The sequence below is a fragment of the Maylandia zebra genome, linkage group LG1 (assembly GCF_041146795.1).
Source record: "Maylandia zebra isolate NMK-2024a linkage group LG1, Mzebra_GT3a, whole genome shotgun sequence".
NCBI lineage: Eukaryota > Metazoa > Chordata > Actinopteri > Cichliformes > Cichlidae > Maylandia > Maylandia zebra.
This window is the reverse complement of record NC_135167.1, coordinates 43,462,797-43,477,209: the sequence shown is the minus strand read 5'-3', so window position 1 is coordinate 43,477,209 and position 14,413 is coordinate 43,462,797. Positions and strand designations below refer to the sequence as shown.

General features: G+C 41.8%; 1 protein-coding gene across 8 annotated transcripts in view; it reads right to left on the bottom strand.

Moving 5' to 3' along the window:
• herc1 (HECT and RLD domain containing E3 ubiquitin protein ligase family member 1) overlaps positions 1-13,889 on the bottom strand; it is a 93,452-nt gene extending 79,563 nt beyond the window's left edge. For all 8 annotated transcript variants that reach the window (XM_014411353.4, XM_014411358.4, XM_014411355.4 and 5 more), the window contains exons 1-8: positions 13,565-13,889; positions 10,703-11,679; positions 10,420-10,515; positions 5,833-6,027; positions 4,422-4,733; positions 4,066-4,162; positions 3,680-3,823; positions 2,858-2,985 (exon numbers count right to left, since the gene is read on the bottom strand). In XM_014411353.4, coding sequence (XP_014266839.3) covers positions 2,858-2,985; positions 3,680-3,823; positions 4,066-4,162; positions 4,422-4,733; positions 5,833-6,027; positions 10,420-10,515; positions 10,703-11,653 — 1,923 coding nt within the window. In that variant the 5' untranslated portion in view covers positions 11,654-11,679; positions 13,565-13,889. The remainder of the gene's footprint in view (positions 1-2,857; positions 2,986-3,679; positions 3,824-4,065; positions 4,163-4,421; positions 4,734-5,832; positions 6,028-10,419; positions 10,516-10,702; positions 11,680-13,564) is intronic.
• Between the last annotated feature and the right edge of the window lie 524 nt (positions 13,890-14,413).

Below are 14,413 nucleotides of genomic sequence, written 5' to 3'. Positions count from 1 at the left end.
CCATTGATAGCAGTTTGAACTTCTTCTGACCTCTGAACTTTGTTCGTTTCTCGTGTAGACAAGTTGAATTAGTCGTTCAACAAAACGGTGCACTCTCTTCTAAACTCATCTTACAGGTTGAGCCACAGGACCCACCCAGTATGAGTGTATTTGTAGGGCTGCACGATTTTGCATAAAATGAGAATCATGATTTTTAAGTGTGCCTATGCCAAAAGGCACACTTATTACTGTTTCTCGGATTTATTATTATTCTTATTATTATTATTATTTTCCTTTTTCATTTTGTGCGGCTGGAGCTGGAATGGTGTGCTATGACTTTTGGTGTTTATTAGTTCTATAGTTTTTTTAAATATGAATATTTTAATGCAAGTTTTTGCCCATTGAAATGAATGGGAAGGAAAGTGAAACTTAACTTCAAACGAAAGTGAAACTTAATTTGTGGTGTGTTGGCTCACTCACTTAATTTGTGGTGTGTTGGCTCACTCTAGTGGTATGCCAGCAGTAGTACGGCCTGTCTACCCTTATTTGGATTTTTTTTTTGTAGCCGTATGAATGGCAAACTACACTCATTGGCAGCGGCATAGGCACACTTAAAATTTCTTCTGAAATTTTCGCTTTCTAGTTTGGTTTAGAATTGAGATCACGATTCTCTCACGATTTTCTTTTCCAGTATAAATATTTATTGCACTTATTAACTGCACATCAACTTCGTAACAGTTGCGACTGAACATAAAAACAATAAATAAACATAAAAACAACAAATGTCTCACGTTTTGTTGTTCCCGCAAAATGTTGTACTGCTTGTAATTCCGTCTCCACCGTTGCTCGACGCTGCGTGTATAGAGCAGGTAGTGCAACAATAGAAAAATAGTTGCGGGACGGCACTGTGTAGCATTTGTCTAGGTCAGGGGTGTCAAACTCAAACACACAGTGGGCCAAAATTCAAAACTGGAACAAAGTCGTGGGCTAACATTAATATTTATTGAAAAAAAAATCTTCCTCCAGATATAAGAATGAATCTTTTCTTATGGACTCAAATAAGTTTTGCTGGAAAACTGAATATGGAACAAGCAAAGCTTAATACTAAACAATATATATATTAGCTGTATAATACCAGTAGGCCAGCTCTAATAGTAATTTGGTTTGGCTTCGTGGGCCAAATGTAATTAGGCTGCGGGCCAAATTTATTACTTAGGTTAGGGCTGGGCGATATGACCCAAAATTCATATCTCGATATTTTTTAGCTGGATGGCGATATAAGATATATATCTCGATATTTTTTTTAAAGCCATAAGTTAAGAACAAAAAGAGAGTTCTTAGTCACACTGTGTCCCAGATGTCACACGGGCACTTTTATTTACATACAGCGTAGATGTACATGAAGAAATTACTCAAAAATAAATTATCAGCATTTATTAAATAATCATGGTCCATAAATAAAAGAAAACAATGTTGTTTTTGTGCATAACAAAAAGCTCACAATTGTGCAGTCAAAATGTAAACTAATAGACGCTGAGCATAATAACAAAGAGACTTCACAGCTGCACCACGTCTCTGAACAGGTGCCATTTATGGTCCTTATACACACACAGTACGTATCACTCCGCGAGGCTCCTCCCCGGTAGCCGTAATCCTCCGACATCAAGCGGTGCAGCTCCGTAGCTTAGCAAAGTCATATTAAAACATTTTTTGACAGATTGCTGAGCGCTGTGTACCACATAAAATCGGTTTGTGGTTAGCAAGCACAACCAGAATTCATACATAAGGCGCGCTGTTGATTTTTGAGAAAATGAAAGGATTTTAGGCCGTGCAGCTCCTCCGGGCTGCATGTCGTTAGCGCGGTTAGCTCGTTAGCACGGTTAGCTCGCTAACACGTTGACGCCGTCCAGCCCCACGCACGGTAACTCGCTAACGGAGATTTTCCGCTTTCATCTTGTCATTGCCTGCAGGTGAAGCTATGGGGGAGGGGGAGTTGTGTTCAGTGAAGGAGAGGCGAGGCCGAGTAACGTTGCGTAGAGACAAAAGTGGACGAAAGAGAGGCAAACCTGCGGCTCCACAAGTATAATTATAACGTAACATAGACTATATCGATATAAACGATATTGTCACATCTTATATCTCGTATGAAAATATATCGATATTTTTAAAAAACTCGATATATCGCCCAGCCCTAACTTAGGTGATAAGTGATAGCCTCCGTAATGTCTTTGTGCCTGCGGGAGTTCGACGTGTATAGGGAAGCGCTGTATAAGGTTCCCGTTATTGATGTTTGGGTGGTTGACCGGGACGGATTTTCTCCTGTCACTTTCTCGTCATCCCTGACGTGCTCTCCGTTGTTTTTTCCTGCTAATTTTAGCATCACACGGCACAGCTTCTGTATCACGTGGTATAAGGCTCCGCCCTCGTCATTTGTTGAGCAGGAAGAGTGAGTGCTTGTTTTCATGCAGATTACGTCCCGGATCAAAATACGGTACAATCGTCTTCGTCTTTTTTTTTTTCTTTTTTTTTTTTAAATCGTTGTCATTTAGAAATGAGATCGCACATAAGTATGAATCGAGATCGCGATTTTCTAACGATTAATCGTGCAGCCCTATGTATTTGCTTTGTGGTTTGTGGCAAAACTGCATATATTACACGAGTGAGTTCTGATTTCATATTGGTTAAGGCCTTGAGAAGTAGAAATTTCCCCCTCTGAGAGGGGGCGGGGATCATGTTTAAGCACTTCTATAATGATTGACTTTATAATTTTAAGATCGATCAAAATAATTTTACAGATATTTTAATGCTTAAAACTAAGATTACTGTATTGCAGACTTTTTATAACTCTTGGTTAGCGGAAACACAAATCATGTCCTACCTGTCCTGTAGAAGTTAATGCAAGAGATGACTGGCTTCCTGCACACACTTTTCTGATGAACATGCCCTGCAGGGCCTCCACTACTTTTGGTTTGTAGACTCGATTAGTATCGCCATGACCCAGTTTCCCTGCAAGACACAGAATGAACATTCTTAAATGAACTTATTTGCAGTTTACACATACTGGCCACTTCATTAGTTACAGCAAACATCATGGATTTACTGCAGATTTGTCAGCAAAACATCCTTAATGCGAATTTTCTGTTCCACAACATCCCAAAGTTGCTCTACTGGTTTAAGATCTGAGATCAGTGAAGTCACTGTTGTGTTTGAGAAACCAGGGTGAGATGACCTGTGCTTTGCGATGTAGTACATCATCCTTCATGTAGCAGTCATGAGAAAAATGGGTAAACTGTGGTAATAAAGAAATGGACACCTAACAGTAGCATTCTCAGTTGGTACTGTAGGGCCCAAAGTGTGCCAAAAAATATCCCCCACATAATTAAACCACCACCTTCAGCTTAAATGACTGGTACAAGGCAGGATCACTCTGTACGTTTGTGTTATTCTGAACCTATCTTTGTCCAGTTGCTGTAGACAATCTGACTCAATGTTTAGCAAGTTGTGCAGTCAAGCTCTTCTGCAGACCCTGGTTGTACTGACTGGTTATTTGAATGAATATTGCATTCCTATCAGCCCAAAGCATCCATTCAACTGGCCATTCTCTGACCTTTGGCATTATTTGTCCCACAGAAGTGCCAATGCAGATGTCCACATTTATACCCTTAGTTCTGAAGTCTATTTGACAAATGAAGGTACACACCATTGTCCCCTCCCCCAAATGACCAGACAGTGCGTCCATCCTTTGACAGAGCAATAGTGTGGGAGCTTCCGCATGACACCTCTCCAACATTGCTGATGTCTTTGACCAGGGTAGGAATGTTGCGGCTGTTGCTGTCACCGTGACCTGCATTCACACATAATAAAAAGGGTCAGGCTATTTACAAATGGAAATTCTGCAACACAAATGAAAAGCAGCAGATAACCCTGCACTCCCGTGACGCCCATCGTCTGTCATTTAGAAAATATACCAACTGGAACAGAGAGTAATCATCTGCATGGATATTTTGATGCTCAGAAAACTGGATGGATCTGCACATTACTTCACAGAAAAGGTGGAAATGAATGGACTGTAGCTCGACAACATACCTAATCTTCCAAAGTCTCCTTCTCCCCATGTGTACAGCTCTCCATCTTCACTGACTGCAGCACTGTGTCTGTAGCCAGCAGACACACACACCACCACCTGACAAAGCATACAAACGCATTGTAATGTTTGCCGATGCCAGGAAACACTCAAAAGACTGTGTGTTTTCTATGTGGTACAGGAGAACACCAACAAGATAATTCACCACGAGAACTGTTAAATCGTCATCTACTAGCACAGGACTCTGTATGAATTTTACAGTTTCTAGAAGTGGAGAAAATAGACACATCATATTTGGACCGTCTAGATTTCACTGCTGCTTTATTGTACTACATGAGTGAAAGTGTATACATCCTACCTTCCCCTGCAGCGGCCCCTGGATAAGTTTTGGGTACTTCTGTGTTGAGCTGTTCCCATGGCCCAGTTTGCCATAATCACCGTCTCCCCAGCTGAACACCTCACCCTCTGTGGTGAAGGCCAGTGTGTGGCCGTCTGATCCCTTGGATGATGACACCTTTTTGATGGCACGGTGGGGTTCAAAGGTCAACTTTTTGAGGGTCGACTGGTTGTTGGAGTCTCCGAGGCCTAGACGGCCATAACTGCCCTTCCCGCAGGCCCGCACAGACCCATCCGAGGAGATCACAAAGGTGCAGTACTGGCCTGCCTCAATCTGAAGAGAATAGCGAAGAAGTTTTGCCTCTGTGGTGAAAGGCTGCAGGCTTACTCAACACCATTCTGCAACTGTTACTGAGCGAGTTAGTGAGTGCTACGGTTTGATGCTGGAAAATATGACAAGGCACTACCCATCAGCCATGCTTCAGTTTAAGCCAACCTTCTCTAAACAGACAGTAACAGTTTCAATCTGCCATCGCTCCATCGCAAACAGCATCTCGTGCCAAAAGTGACACCACATTTTCGATTTTTGTTACTTGGCACATGCAGTGCGGAACAGCTGACTGGTCTTTACCACCGTTCTTGTGATATACCACTGCAGGATCTCAGAGATTCTTAGATTAGAGAGACGGGGAAACTGCAACAAACTGTTGTTTCGTGTTTGAACTTGCTCTGCTCCTGCTCTGCTGCATCAGAGCTGCGTGGCCGTTGAACTCACAGTGGAGTCTAACATAGCCTGCTGCTAAAAGCTGCAGTCCAAGATGTTGGCACTGGAGTCTCTGTGAGACTGGAGACAGCTGAGTCACACTGAGGACCAGAACTACCAGGCTAACAGCAACTGAACTTCCAAAACGAGAGATTGTACACTCATAGATTGTGTTTTTCTCTCAGTCAGATGAAAATAAATTATAATTTAAATGTCACGTAACTGGGCAGCCTGCCCAGCTAAGTCTTGTTGGGAAATATTACAATATGAAATTAATTATAATATTAAACTCAGTAAAACTATAATCAGAATAAAAAAAATTAGAACACAAACAAAAAGAAACCGGGTCTCAGAGTTCTACAAGCTTCTCATGTTTCAGTCATTTGTTTCCCAAAACATAAACAAGCCAAGTTGGAAGTAAAATCAGAATCATGTTCACTCCATCATCTCTAAAGTACCGTCCCTGTCTCAATAACAAATACAGTTTTAATCTCTGTGAGAAAACCAGTGAAATCTTACATCGAACCATTTTTGTGATCAGTAAGAGTAATGCCTCTTTAAAAGACAACATCCAGTTTGCCATTTGAAGCTGATGATAGGTTTCTTAACTTTCTACAAAGAACAGAGTTGAAGAATTATGAAGTTTTACAGTAGAAAGGTTTGCTCTTACTGTTTGTGCATCTGCGAAACTCGAAGCCAGCTTGGGCTGCAGTATCTTCTCTTGTGTTCCCTCCACTAGCTGGTGGCTGCTGTTGCTGCCCCACACATACACTTCACAGGTTTCCGACACCACAGGTGTCTCGCCAGTCTGTATGCTGTCCGGGCTAACACAAGTGCGAGAGTAGTCCGATGCCATTCGACATACCTGGGAGAAAACAAAAAGAGGAGCCATGATACTTATTTCCAGCTGCATAGCTTTATGCTGAAACTCTTCTAGAGTAAGCTTTACTTTTATTATTATTATTGTTATTTAGATGATTCACAGCTAACAATAATAGTCCTTTCTTCTCATGGGCTCTCCCTTTCAAACGTTGAGAGCAAAGCCTGAGCTTTACGCTCACAGGAATTCCTCGTACGTACATCAACTTCATAACTTGTGCCACTTCCCCTTTCAGTTGATTCTGTCGGTAAAACATATGTAGTACGGGATACTGTCCCCCCACGCCCCCTGGCTTTAAGGCAGATGATCTGTAATGACATATTTGAGGTCTGTCTTGCAACCCAAGTTCATATGCTGTTCACTTCAATAAGAACACCTCTGCTGAGTTGAGCTAGCTACTACCAGTTAGCGCTTTTGTCCACTGATTTTAAGCTAGCTCAACTGCTTCTAACAGTCTGGCATAAAGCCCAGACACACAAAAATGTACTTTTGCTGCCTCAGGGTGTAACTCCCAGTTGTACATGGTATAATTGGTCTCTGAACCACTTCAGCTTTTGCTGGTCCATCAGCCAGCCGTGGAGAAGAGCGAAGTTATAACATACAAAGACCTGAGTGTTAAAAACAATAAACCCTGTCCTCTGCAACCACTGTCTGTGCTTTTTATACTTGTTTTGATCTTTGAATTTTTCTCCTGTTCCCTCCTGCTTTGCTTCTATTGGTCAGTTGAAGGTACGTCCACAAGTAACCCATGCTTTGCTTGGCTGCAGCACGGCTTTCAGTCACAGTGACATCACCATTAGCAGTTCTTATAAAGCAATTTTCTACTCTATCTGAACACTCAAACCGCTTTACGGAGCTTCACCGATTCACACAAGCACTGTTTTCTATGCAAGTGCTTTCTATCCAACTTTCACGAAGAACGGAAAACAACTCATGTTAGTATGTTGCCTAAAGATATTTGCCATGAAGGCCAGAGCACCTAGGGATTGAACCACAGATGATCTGCTCTACTCTCGAGCTACAGCCACACAGTTTTGTTCCCTGTTTTCCAGTGAGTTATCTGTTCTTTCGCTTATTCGCTAACATAAACTAATGCAAGTCAATTATCTGCAACTAACCAACCCGGTGATGGTGGTTACTGGTCTGCTGTTGACATCTCAGCACCAAAAGGAAGAAATGAAAGGCAGTTTTGAACTAACTTGCAAACACAGAAATGTGTTAAGCTTAAGTTTAACGTTTCCAGTTGTATTGCCAGATCACTTTTAATTTAAAAATAGCATAGCATCTTTATTTATAACGCACTTTACATCCAACAATGTTGACCAAAGTGCTACAAATATAAAACAGAGAGGAAACAGTTTAAATTACATGTAAAATATCTTAAAATTAAAAATAATATAATTAATAAGAAACATATTAAGAGACATCAACAAGTCCTGCTGTGCTGAAAGCCAAGGTAAATAAATATGTTTTAAGACGTGATTTAAAAACAGATAAGGAAGGTGCCTGTCTAACATGTAAAGGCAACTCATTCCACAATTTTGGTGCTGCCACAGCAAACGCCCGATCCCCTCTGAGCTCACGATTAGTCCTGGGCACGCTCAGGAGGAGCTGGTCTGCCGACCTGAGGGACCGTGAAGGTATGTATGGATGAAGAAGCTCAGAGAGGTACAGAGGGGCAGCATTGGACAAACATTTAAAAACAAATAAAAGCAGCTTAAAATGGATCCTAAAATGCACGGGCAGCCAATGAAGTGAATATAAAACTGGGGTGATATGCTCGTATCTACGAGTGCCAGTTAAAAGGCGTGCAGCAGCATTCTGGACTAACTGCAGTCGAAAAACAGAAGATCGACTCACCCCAAAATAAAGAGAATCACAGTAATCCAGCCGAACGGTTACAAAATACCCAAACTGTATTAAATAGTCAGCTTTTGTTGCTTAATGGTATAGTAGAAAATATGGCAACAATGCTTTTAAGTACCAGATTTTTCTCCTTAAATAAGGGTCCATCAGAGATTTAGTTTTCCTGGTAGTTCATCAGAGCTCTGTGTCACTTGACCTCTTGGCATTGTGTTTCTATCAAGAGCATGACTCATTTCTTTCGCTAAGTAAACTTTCACAATTAGTCGTGTTAGAATTTGGTTAAATCAAAACAATACAGTGATAAAAATATTCTTGTGAATTCTGTTTTACAGTTAATACTCTCAGTTACAAATCCAATGCACCAGCAGCCTGCTTTCAGTCACAGTGACGTCACCATCAGCACTTCAGTAATTGGTATGTTAAGTGCTTTGGAGCTACAAGTTACCATCTTTGATAAAGTGGAGTGCTAGCTGCTGTAGTGGAAGATGCAGCCATAAACACAGACATACAGCTGCTAGTTTAGGGCTGTGCGATAAGACGAAATATATCTGATGATGATATATCGAATAAGCAGCAAAAAAGAGCCGTCAGCTTCTCAAAATAAACCACAGAGTCAAACGTTAGAAGAGGTTTTGGTCCATGGTATGCCATTTAATAAAGGATCATTTCTTCATGAGCGACTGAACCCTCTGCAATCGATGTACAGGCTTTTTTTAAATATATATATTGCTATCGGGACAAGAAACCACTTATATCGGGATATAAGATTTTGGTAATATGGCACAGCTCTGTGCTAGTTAACTGTAAGAAATTCACTTAATCAACAGTACATGAATTTCAGTCCCCAAAACTAAGTCAGCAAGAAGCATTTTAATTCCATTAAAAATACTCCAAAAGGCACCAGCGCTACAAAACAACTACAGCTTCCTGTGGCAGCACTCCGGTATCCAGATTCATGAATTAATAAACAGAGTATGTTGTTGGTAGTTGTTATGAAGAAGGGTGACAGAGACCAAAGCTGTTTTATTTCACCAGGCTATAAACATGTTTATTTCTGCTGTACAATAAAAAGACTCCCATGTTGTGTTCACTGTATGATATTGACTACAATAAATCCACAAAATCATTAGCAGTACTTTCGGCTGCTTGAGGGGCACCACATCAGATCTGGCACAGATTTTAGGCTCTCCCTGGAACAACCCTCCCACTAACCCAGGAGTGGGAGTGGCATCAGGAGTGCACCAGCTGACACTACCCTGTGGCTGGGTTTGTGTCTCCTCTCGGTCTAGAAACTTCTCATATCATGTGAAGCAGTTAACACGACACTATGGAAGCCCTGCTTTCAAAGTTATCCTATCATGTGACCCGTTGAGTAGGAATGGGAACTGAATTTATAGATTCTGATTGCATTATTAATATCACTTCACATTAGATTCACATTAGGTTCTCATTGGCCCCACTGAGAGTCACCAACATCTCTAAGCAACATTTTAAAGATATTACATTTGTTCAAAGTAAATGCGTGCTGTATGGTTAAATGTTTGTGCATATTTTGAGATATTTCCCCTCTTTGCTGTGATCACCATTCGAGTCGTTACTCAAAAAAAAAACAAAAAAACAAAACAATGAATTATACATTACTCATTACTTTTCTCAAAAGTAATACAGTACATTACTTAATTACCGACCAGAGAAAGTAATTCATAAACCTACAGGCTACAGTTCCACACACCAACAAAAATCCTCATTCTAATGAAGACACACATGTGATCTTTCTCTCGGTATGAACACAAATAAAGATGAAAACAGCTCAAAGCGACTGCCACAGTGATTCTACTGCAGAAAAATAAGCAGACAGAAACTGAGGATCTGAGCCTGACTGATAATTACTTCTTTTGTTACCTGTTGAAGTTCAGGGTCTGACTGCTGGGCGGGTGTTGACATTTACTCAGCTTGAACACCACTCGGGGTTCCTGGCGAGCTTAGCATTAGCATTAGCATTCTGTCTGTGCGGATGCTTGCAAAGAGCCGAAGTTGTGCTATGCAGTCGCCTCTGTCCTGGGTGCAGTATCCACTATACTTTCGTGCTCTCGTCCTTTTTTGCAATTAAAATTAAAGTAATGTCCATATCCAGCTATAGACTGCGCCACTATTTTCTTCCTCTGACACACGAATTGAAATCAGTTGATTGTAGCACAAGTGCAAGTAGGACCAAAAAGCACAATCAATGGGAAAACGAACAATTCCAAGGAACTGAACTGCTGCGGTTCTTGATTTCCATGCCTACTTGAGGTCACCTGACACAAGATGTGAGTGAAGGTTGAGGAGCCTGAAGTCCAGTTGCTTTCTTTTCACTCAGGATTTCAGTATTAAATATGAATATTTTTGCCAGAGTGGAACAGAACTACCCAACTCAACACCAAAAGTAAACAATTTAGTTACTGCCATTATAAGGTGCTATTTTTGGCGCAATAATACAATTTCTTAAAAGAAAAAAATGTGCTTGCTTACTTCTTCAAAAAGACAGAGTGCCGCCTCATATAATGAACACAAGCCATCAGAGGTCCGTGTGGGTTCTCGCCACTGGCTACGATCTGCTGAGGAACCCTGGAAGAAGACAATTCAATGATGAGAACACTCAAAGCTTCAAAGCATGGACACTGCACTTAATAACACTCAAACTGTTGCAGAATACCATTTCTTGTAGAGATGAGGAATGACATGCATATATTACCAGTTCTGACTGGATTTATAATACTAAAAATTAATAGGTACATTGTTAACATTTACTTACCAAAGAGCGCCTCATCTGCATGAGGATGTTCATGAAACAATCATAGCTAATGAGGCCTTCTTGGTTCTGTAGCAACTTATTCTGCTCCATCGTACTGACCACAGCTGACGCAGCCAAAGCCATCTCAATCCACTCCAGCAAGTAGCGCAGAGAACCCCTCTGTGAAGCCAACCCCAGTAGTAGTTCTGAGGCCAGCCGCCGCCCTAAAATATCTGCCCCAGAATTTGGCATTGTCACTCCCTTCAGAAAGGTGGTAACCTGGGACAGGCAGTCCAGTCCCATTGGTGGGATCTTGCTCTCATTGGCAAGAGAGAGTGCTGGCAGGGAGCTAACAACATCAATGGCTGTGTGAATGACATCATTACACAAGTTTATGTTGCTCCCAGGATTTCCACCTGGGTTCGGTGCAGTAGGCATCATCCAGCTCTGGCGCAGCAGAGCAAAGAGAAGGCTCAGGCCAGTGCGAACACCCATCTCAATGAGGGCGTCAGTGCTGGACCGTGGCCGCTCACTGACAGAGTGCAGATCTGCCGAACCCGAGTTGTTCTCCAGTGAGTGCTGGTGCTGCTTAACCTTGCCCTTGTCATGATACTTGTTGGAAAGCGCGTAGAAGACGCGTTGAAGCACCAGCACACGTTTCCGCAGAGCGGCAGCAAACGGGGAATCGGAGCACACCATCTTGGCCAACGCCAATTGGCTGCTGAGCAGAGCATCCAGGTAGTGCTCCTGCTCATCACTAGAGAGGGACTCGCGCTCAAAGTCTGGGAGCTGGGGGCCCTTCAGACACAGCACCTGCTGGGGCAGCAGTACAACCTCTTTGTTGGCCAGCAGCTTTGAGTAGAGCACAGAAACTCCCTCCCGTGTGGCTATGGACTCGCTGTCCTCGGTAATCCATGAGCTGTTCAGGTGCTCCAGCCATTTCAGTTTCACAGGGGGGATCATTAAAGCCATGGCATGTTACTCTGGAGCCATCAGTCCTGAAAACACGGAGTGGGCAAAACGTTAACATTAAATCTGTTTCGATTAAATTTATATATGTACCCTCTTATAGAACAGCTATCAGAGAACAGTCGTGTTGATATGACCCATTGTAAAATAATAAATTGGACATTGATTGCATTCATCACTACTGCTGTTTGTGAAGTTTAGTTGTACATTTGAGAATAAAGTCAGCCTGACATGTTTGAAACACTATCTCCCATTTATTTATTTATAAAGCACATTTAATAACAACAGAGAGTTGACCAAAGTGCTGTACAACGTAATAATTAAATAGTGACATTAACATCAACAACGGGTAAGAACATTAAAAGAAAATTAGGATAAAAAGAATTGGTAACTCTCATGCAGTATCAAAAGCCAAAGAGAAAAAATATGTTTTAAGATGAAATTTATAAAGAGTGATAGTTGGGGCCTTTCTAATGCGGAGAGGTCGATCGTTCCACATTTTCGGCGCCACAACCACAAACGCCTGATCCCCTCTATGAACCATTCTAGACTTGCATAAATGATCACTTGATCGAAGGCTTCTAGAGGGCGTATAAAGCTGCAAAAGGTCAGACAAATAGACTATAAAGGTGTTCTGTTATAATTAGGGCTGCAATTATTCTGAAATCGAGAATTAAATAGCAATACAAACATCTACTATACTGCATCATGGTTCCATCTTACTGTAGCTGGGTCGTGTTTTGCGGCTTGGTCTTTTGGACTGAGCAGCCTAGTGCATCCTATACTGCTTTAGAACAGATGGGGATCTGAGGAATTTAAAGAAAGCTTTTGGTTATTATGTTCCTCAAGCCCATCGTGGGCAGTTTTGTGTTGTCTGCAGGGGGGGGCACTGATGTCAGGGAGTGGCCTGGTTCATGTCAGCATAACATCCACAATGGCTAGGATCCAGTGTTTCCCAGCAATGTGGCAAGATAATCAATATTTGCTTCAGATCTCTGTGGTTTAAAGGCTGCAGCTGATCTGTGTTGAAACATGAATCAGGAACTAAATAAGCTACAATTCTGGAATGTCGTCACGGTATATTTCATTGCAGTATGGCATTTTTTCATTATATTTGATTTACATGGTCATTTCTTTACATTTTTAAGATTAGAAAGCTTCGAAATGTATGCTAACTAAGACACACGTGAAGGGTTACGTGAATTTTATAAAGTTTTCTGCTGTAGTGTAGATAACCAGTGTCAGGTCATGTAATCGTGGTGAACATGCAGACAGCACTTAGATGTTCAGATACCGTTAACATAGAGCAACGGCCGTGTTACCGCTGCTTTATTGTAGCTTCTAAGGTTAACAAACAGCTACCCGCCGGATGATACTTAGGTGTGACACCGCTGGCTTGAATGACGAGCGGTTTAGTAACTTGTTTCTTGTGTCAGATTGGAAAGGCTGTTTTTCTGCAATGATAATCACCAGCAGCTAATAGTTTCACAAAGTGACAGCACTGCAGAGGGCTGTCAAAGTAACAGAAATGGCAGTAAGCTTAGCAGCACTGCTAGCGCTTGCGTCAAACCACAAGCTACATGTTAGTGGTTAGTTTTGAGACGAGGCAAAACAAAACAAAACAGAAACAACTATCGACCGCTGCTACTGTCGGCGATTGTAGCTAACTTTCTTGACGACCCTCAGTTAGCCAAAGGTTAAAATACCTAAACGTGACATCTTCATGCGCGGGTGTAACGGGGGGTAACAACCTAGTTATGAGCATCCATAGCTGTACATAAAGCACAGGTTTGTGAGAGGTGAGCTATTTCGGCCAGTATCAGCCTGGCTTATCTGCTGTATCATCAGCGCCGAGTGTGTTAGCTTGCTAGCTACAGCTGACTAACGCTAGCTAGGGGAAAAAAGCTCGCTCACCAGTATAGCGAAAGGCCTCCTTTTCTCTGTGCGGTTACACAACAATCCAACTGAGCTTCATTTCAAGCAAAAGCAGTATGGTCAATGCCGTGGCGGTAACGTTAACGTGAAAAGAGACAGTGGCATGCAACGATTTCCATGCCTCCGCCCGCCTCGTCCTGCAGCGAGTGAATCCTGCAAGCGGCAGTGTGTTCACTGTCAACCCCGTACAGAGCCCCAGCCCCGGGCTATGACGCTGAGACCTGTCTATCTCTCTATCTGCCTGTCTGCTTCTCTAGTTGTCTGATTTTCGTTTGTCTGGTCAGTATGTTCCGTGTGTTTTCTCCGAGTGCCCATGTGCTCAAAACCATCAGCAGTAACGCACAGTAGCTCACGGCCACAGAGACAAAGGGCTTCATGACAGTCTTCGTGGTCAGCTGATTTCGATGCCATGTCACTTTTAATTATCATTTATGGTACAGGCCTCACCCTGACAGCGTCATTCTGTTCTGTACCATTACAGGTCAAAGCTGCTATCACAAAAATACTCTTAAAACTCAACCTTACTGTGAGTGTTTGAATAACTTAAAACTCAAACCCAAGTAAATGAAGACGCACATTTTTATTATGTTTAGCTCTTGTCTTTCAACATTTCAAGTATAATTGTTATCTATATTTATTTATTTATTTATTTACTTATTGTTGTTGTTTCTGATCGGATTACCTATATACTGTATATTGTAAACTGGTCAAGCAAATTAAAGGAATACTTTAAGTGAGGGGAAAAAATCATTCCTATGTAGATATTGGGTGATGTGTTGAGAATAAAAGGATGTCGTATCATTTGATGAAAATGTTCAACCTACAAAG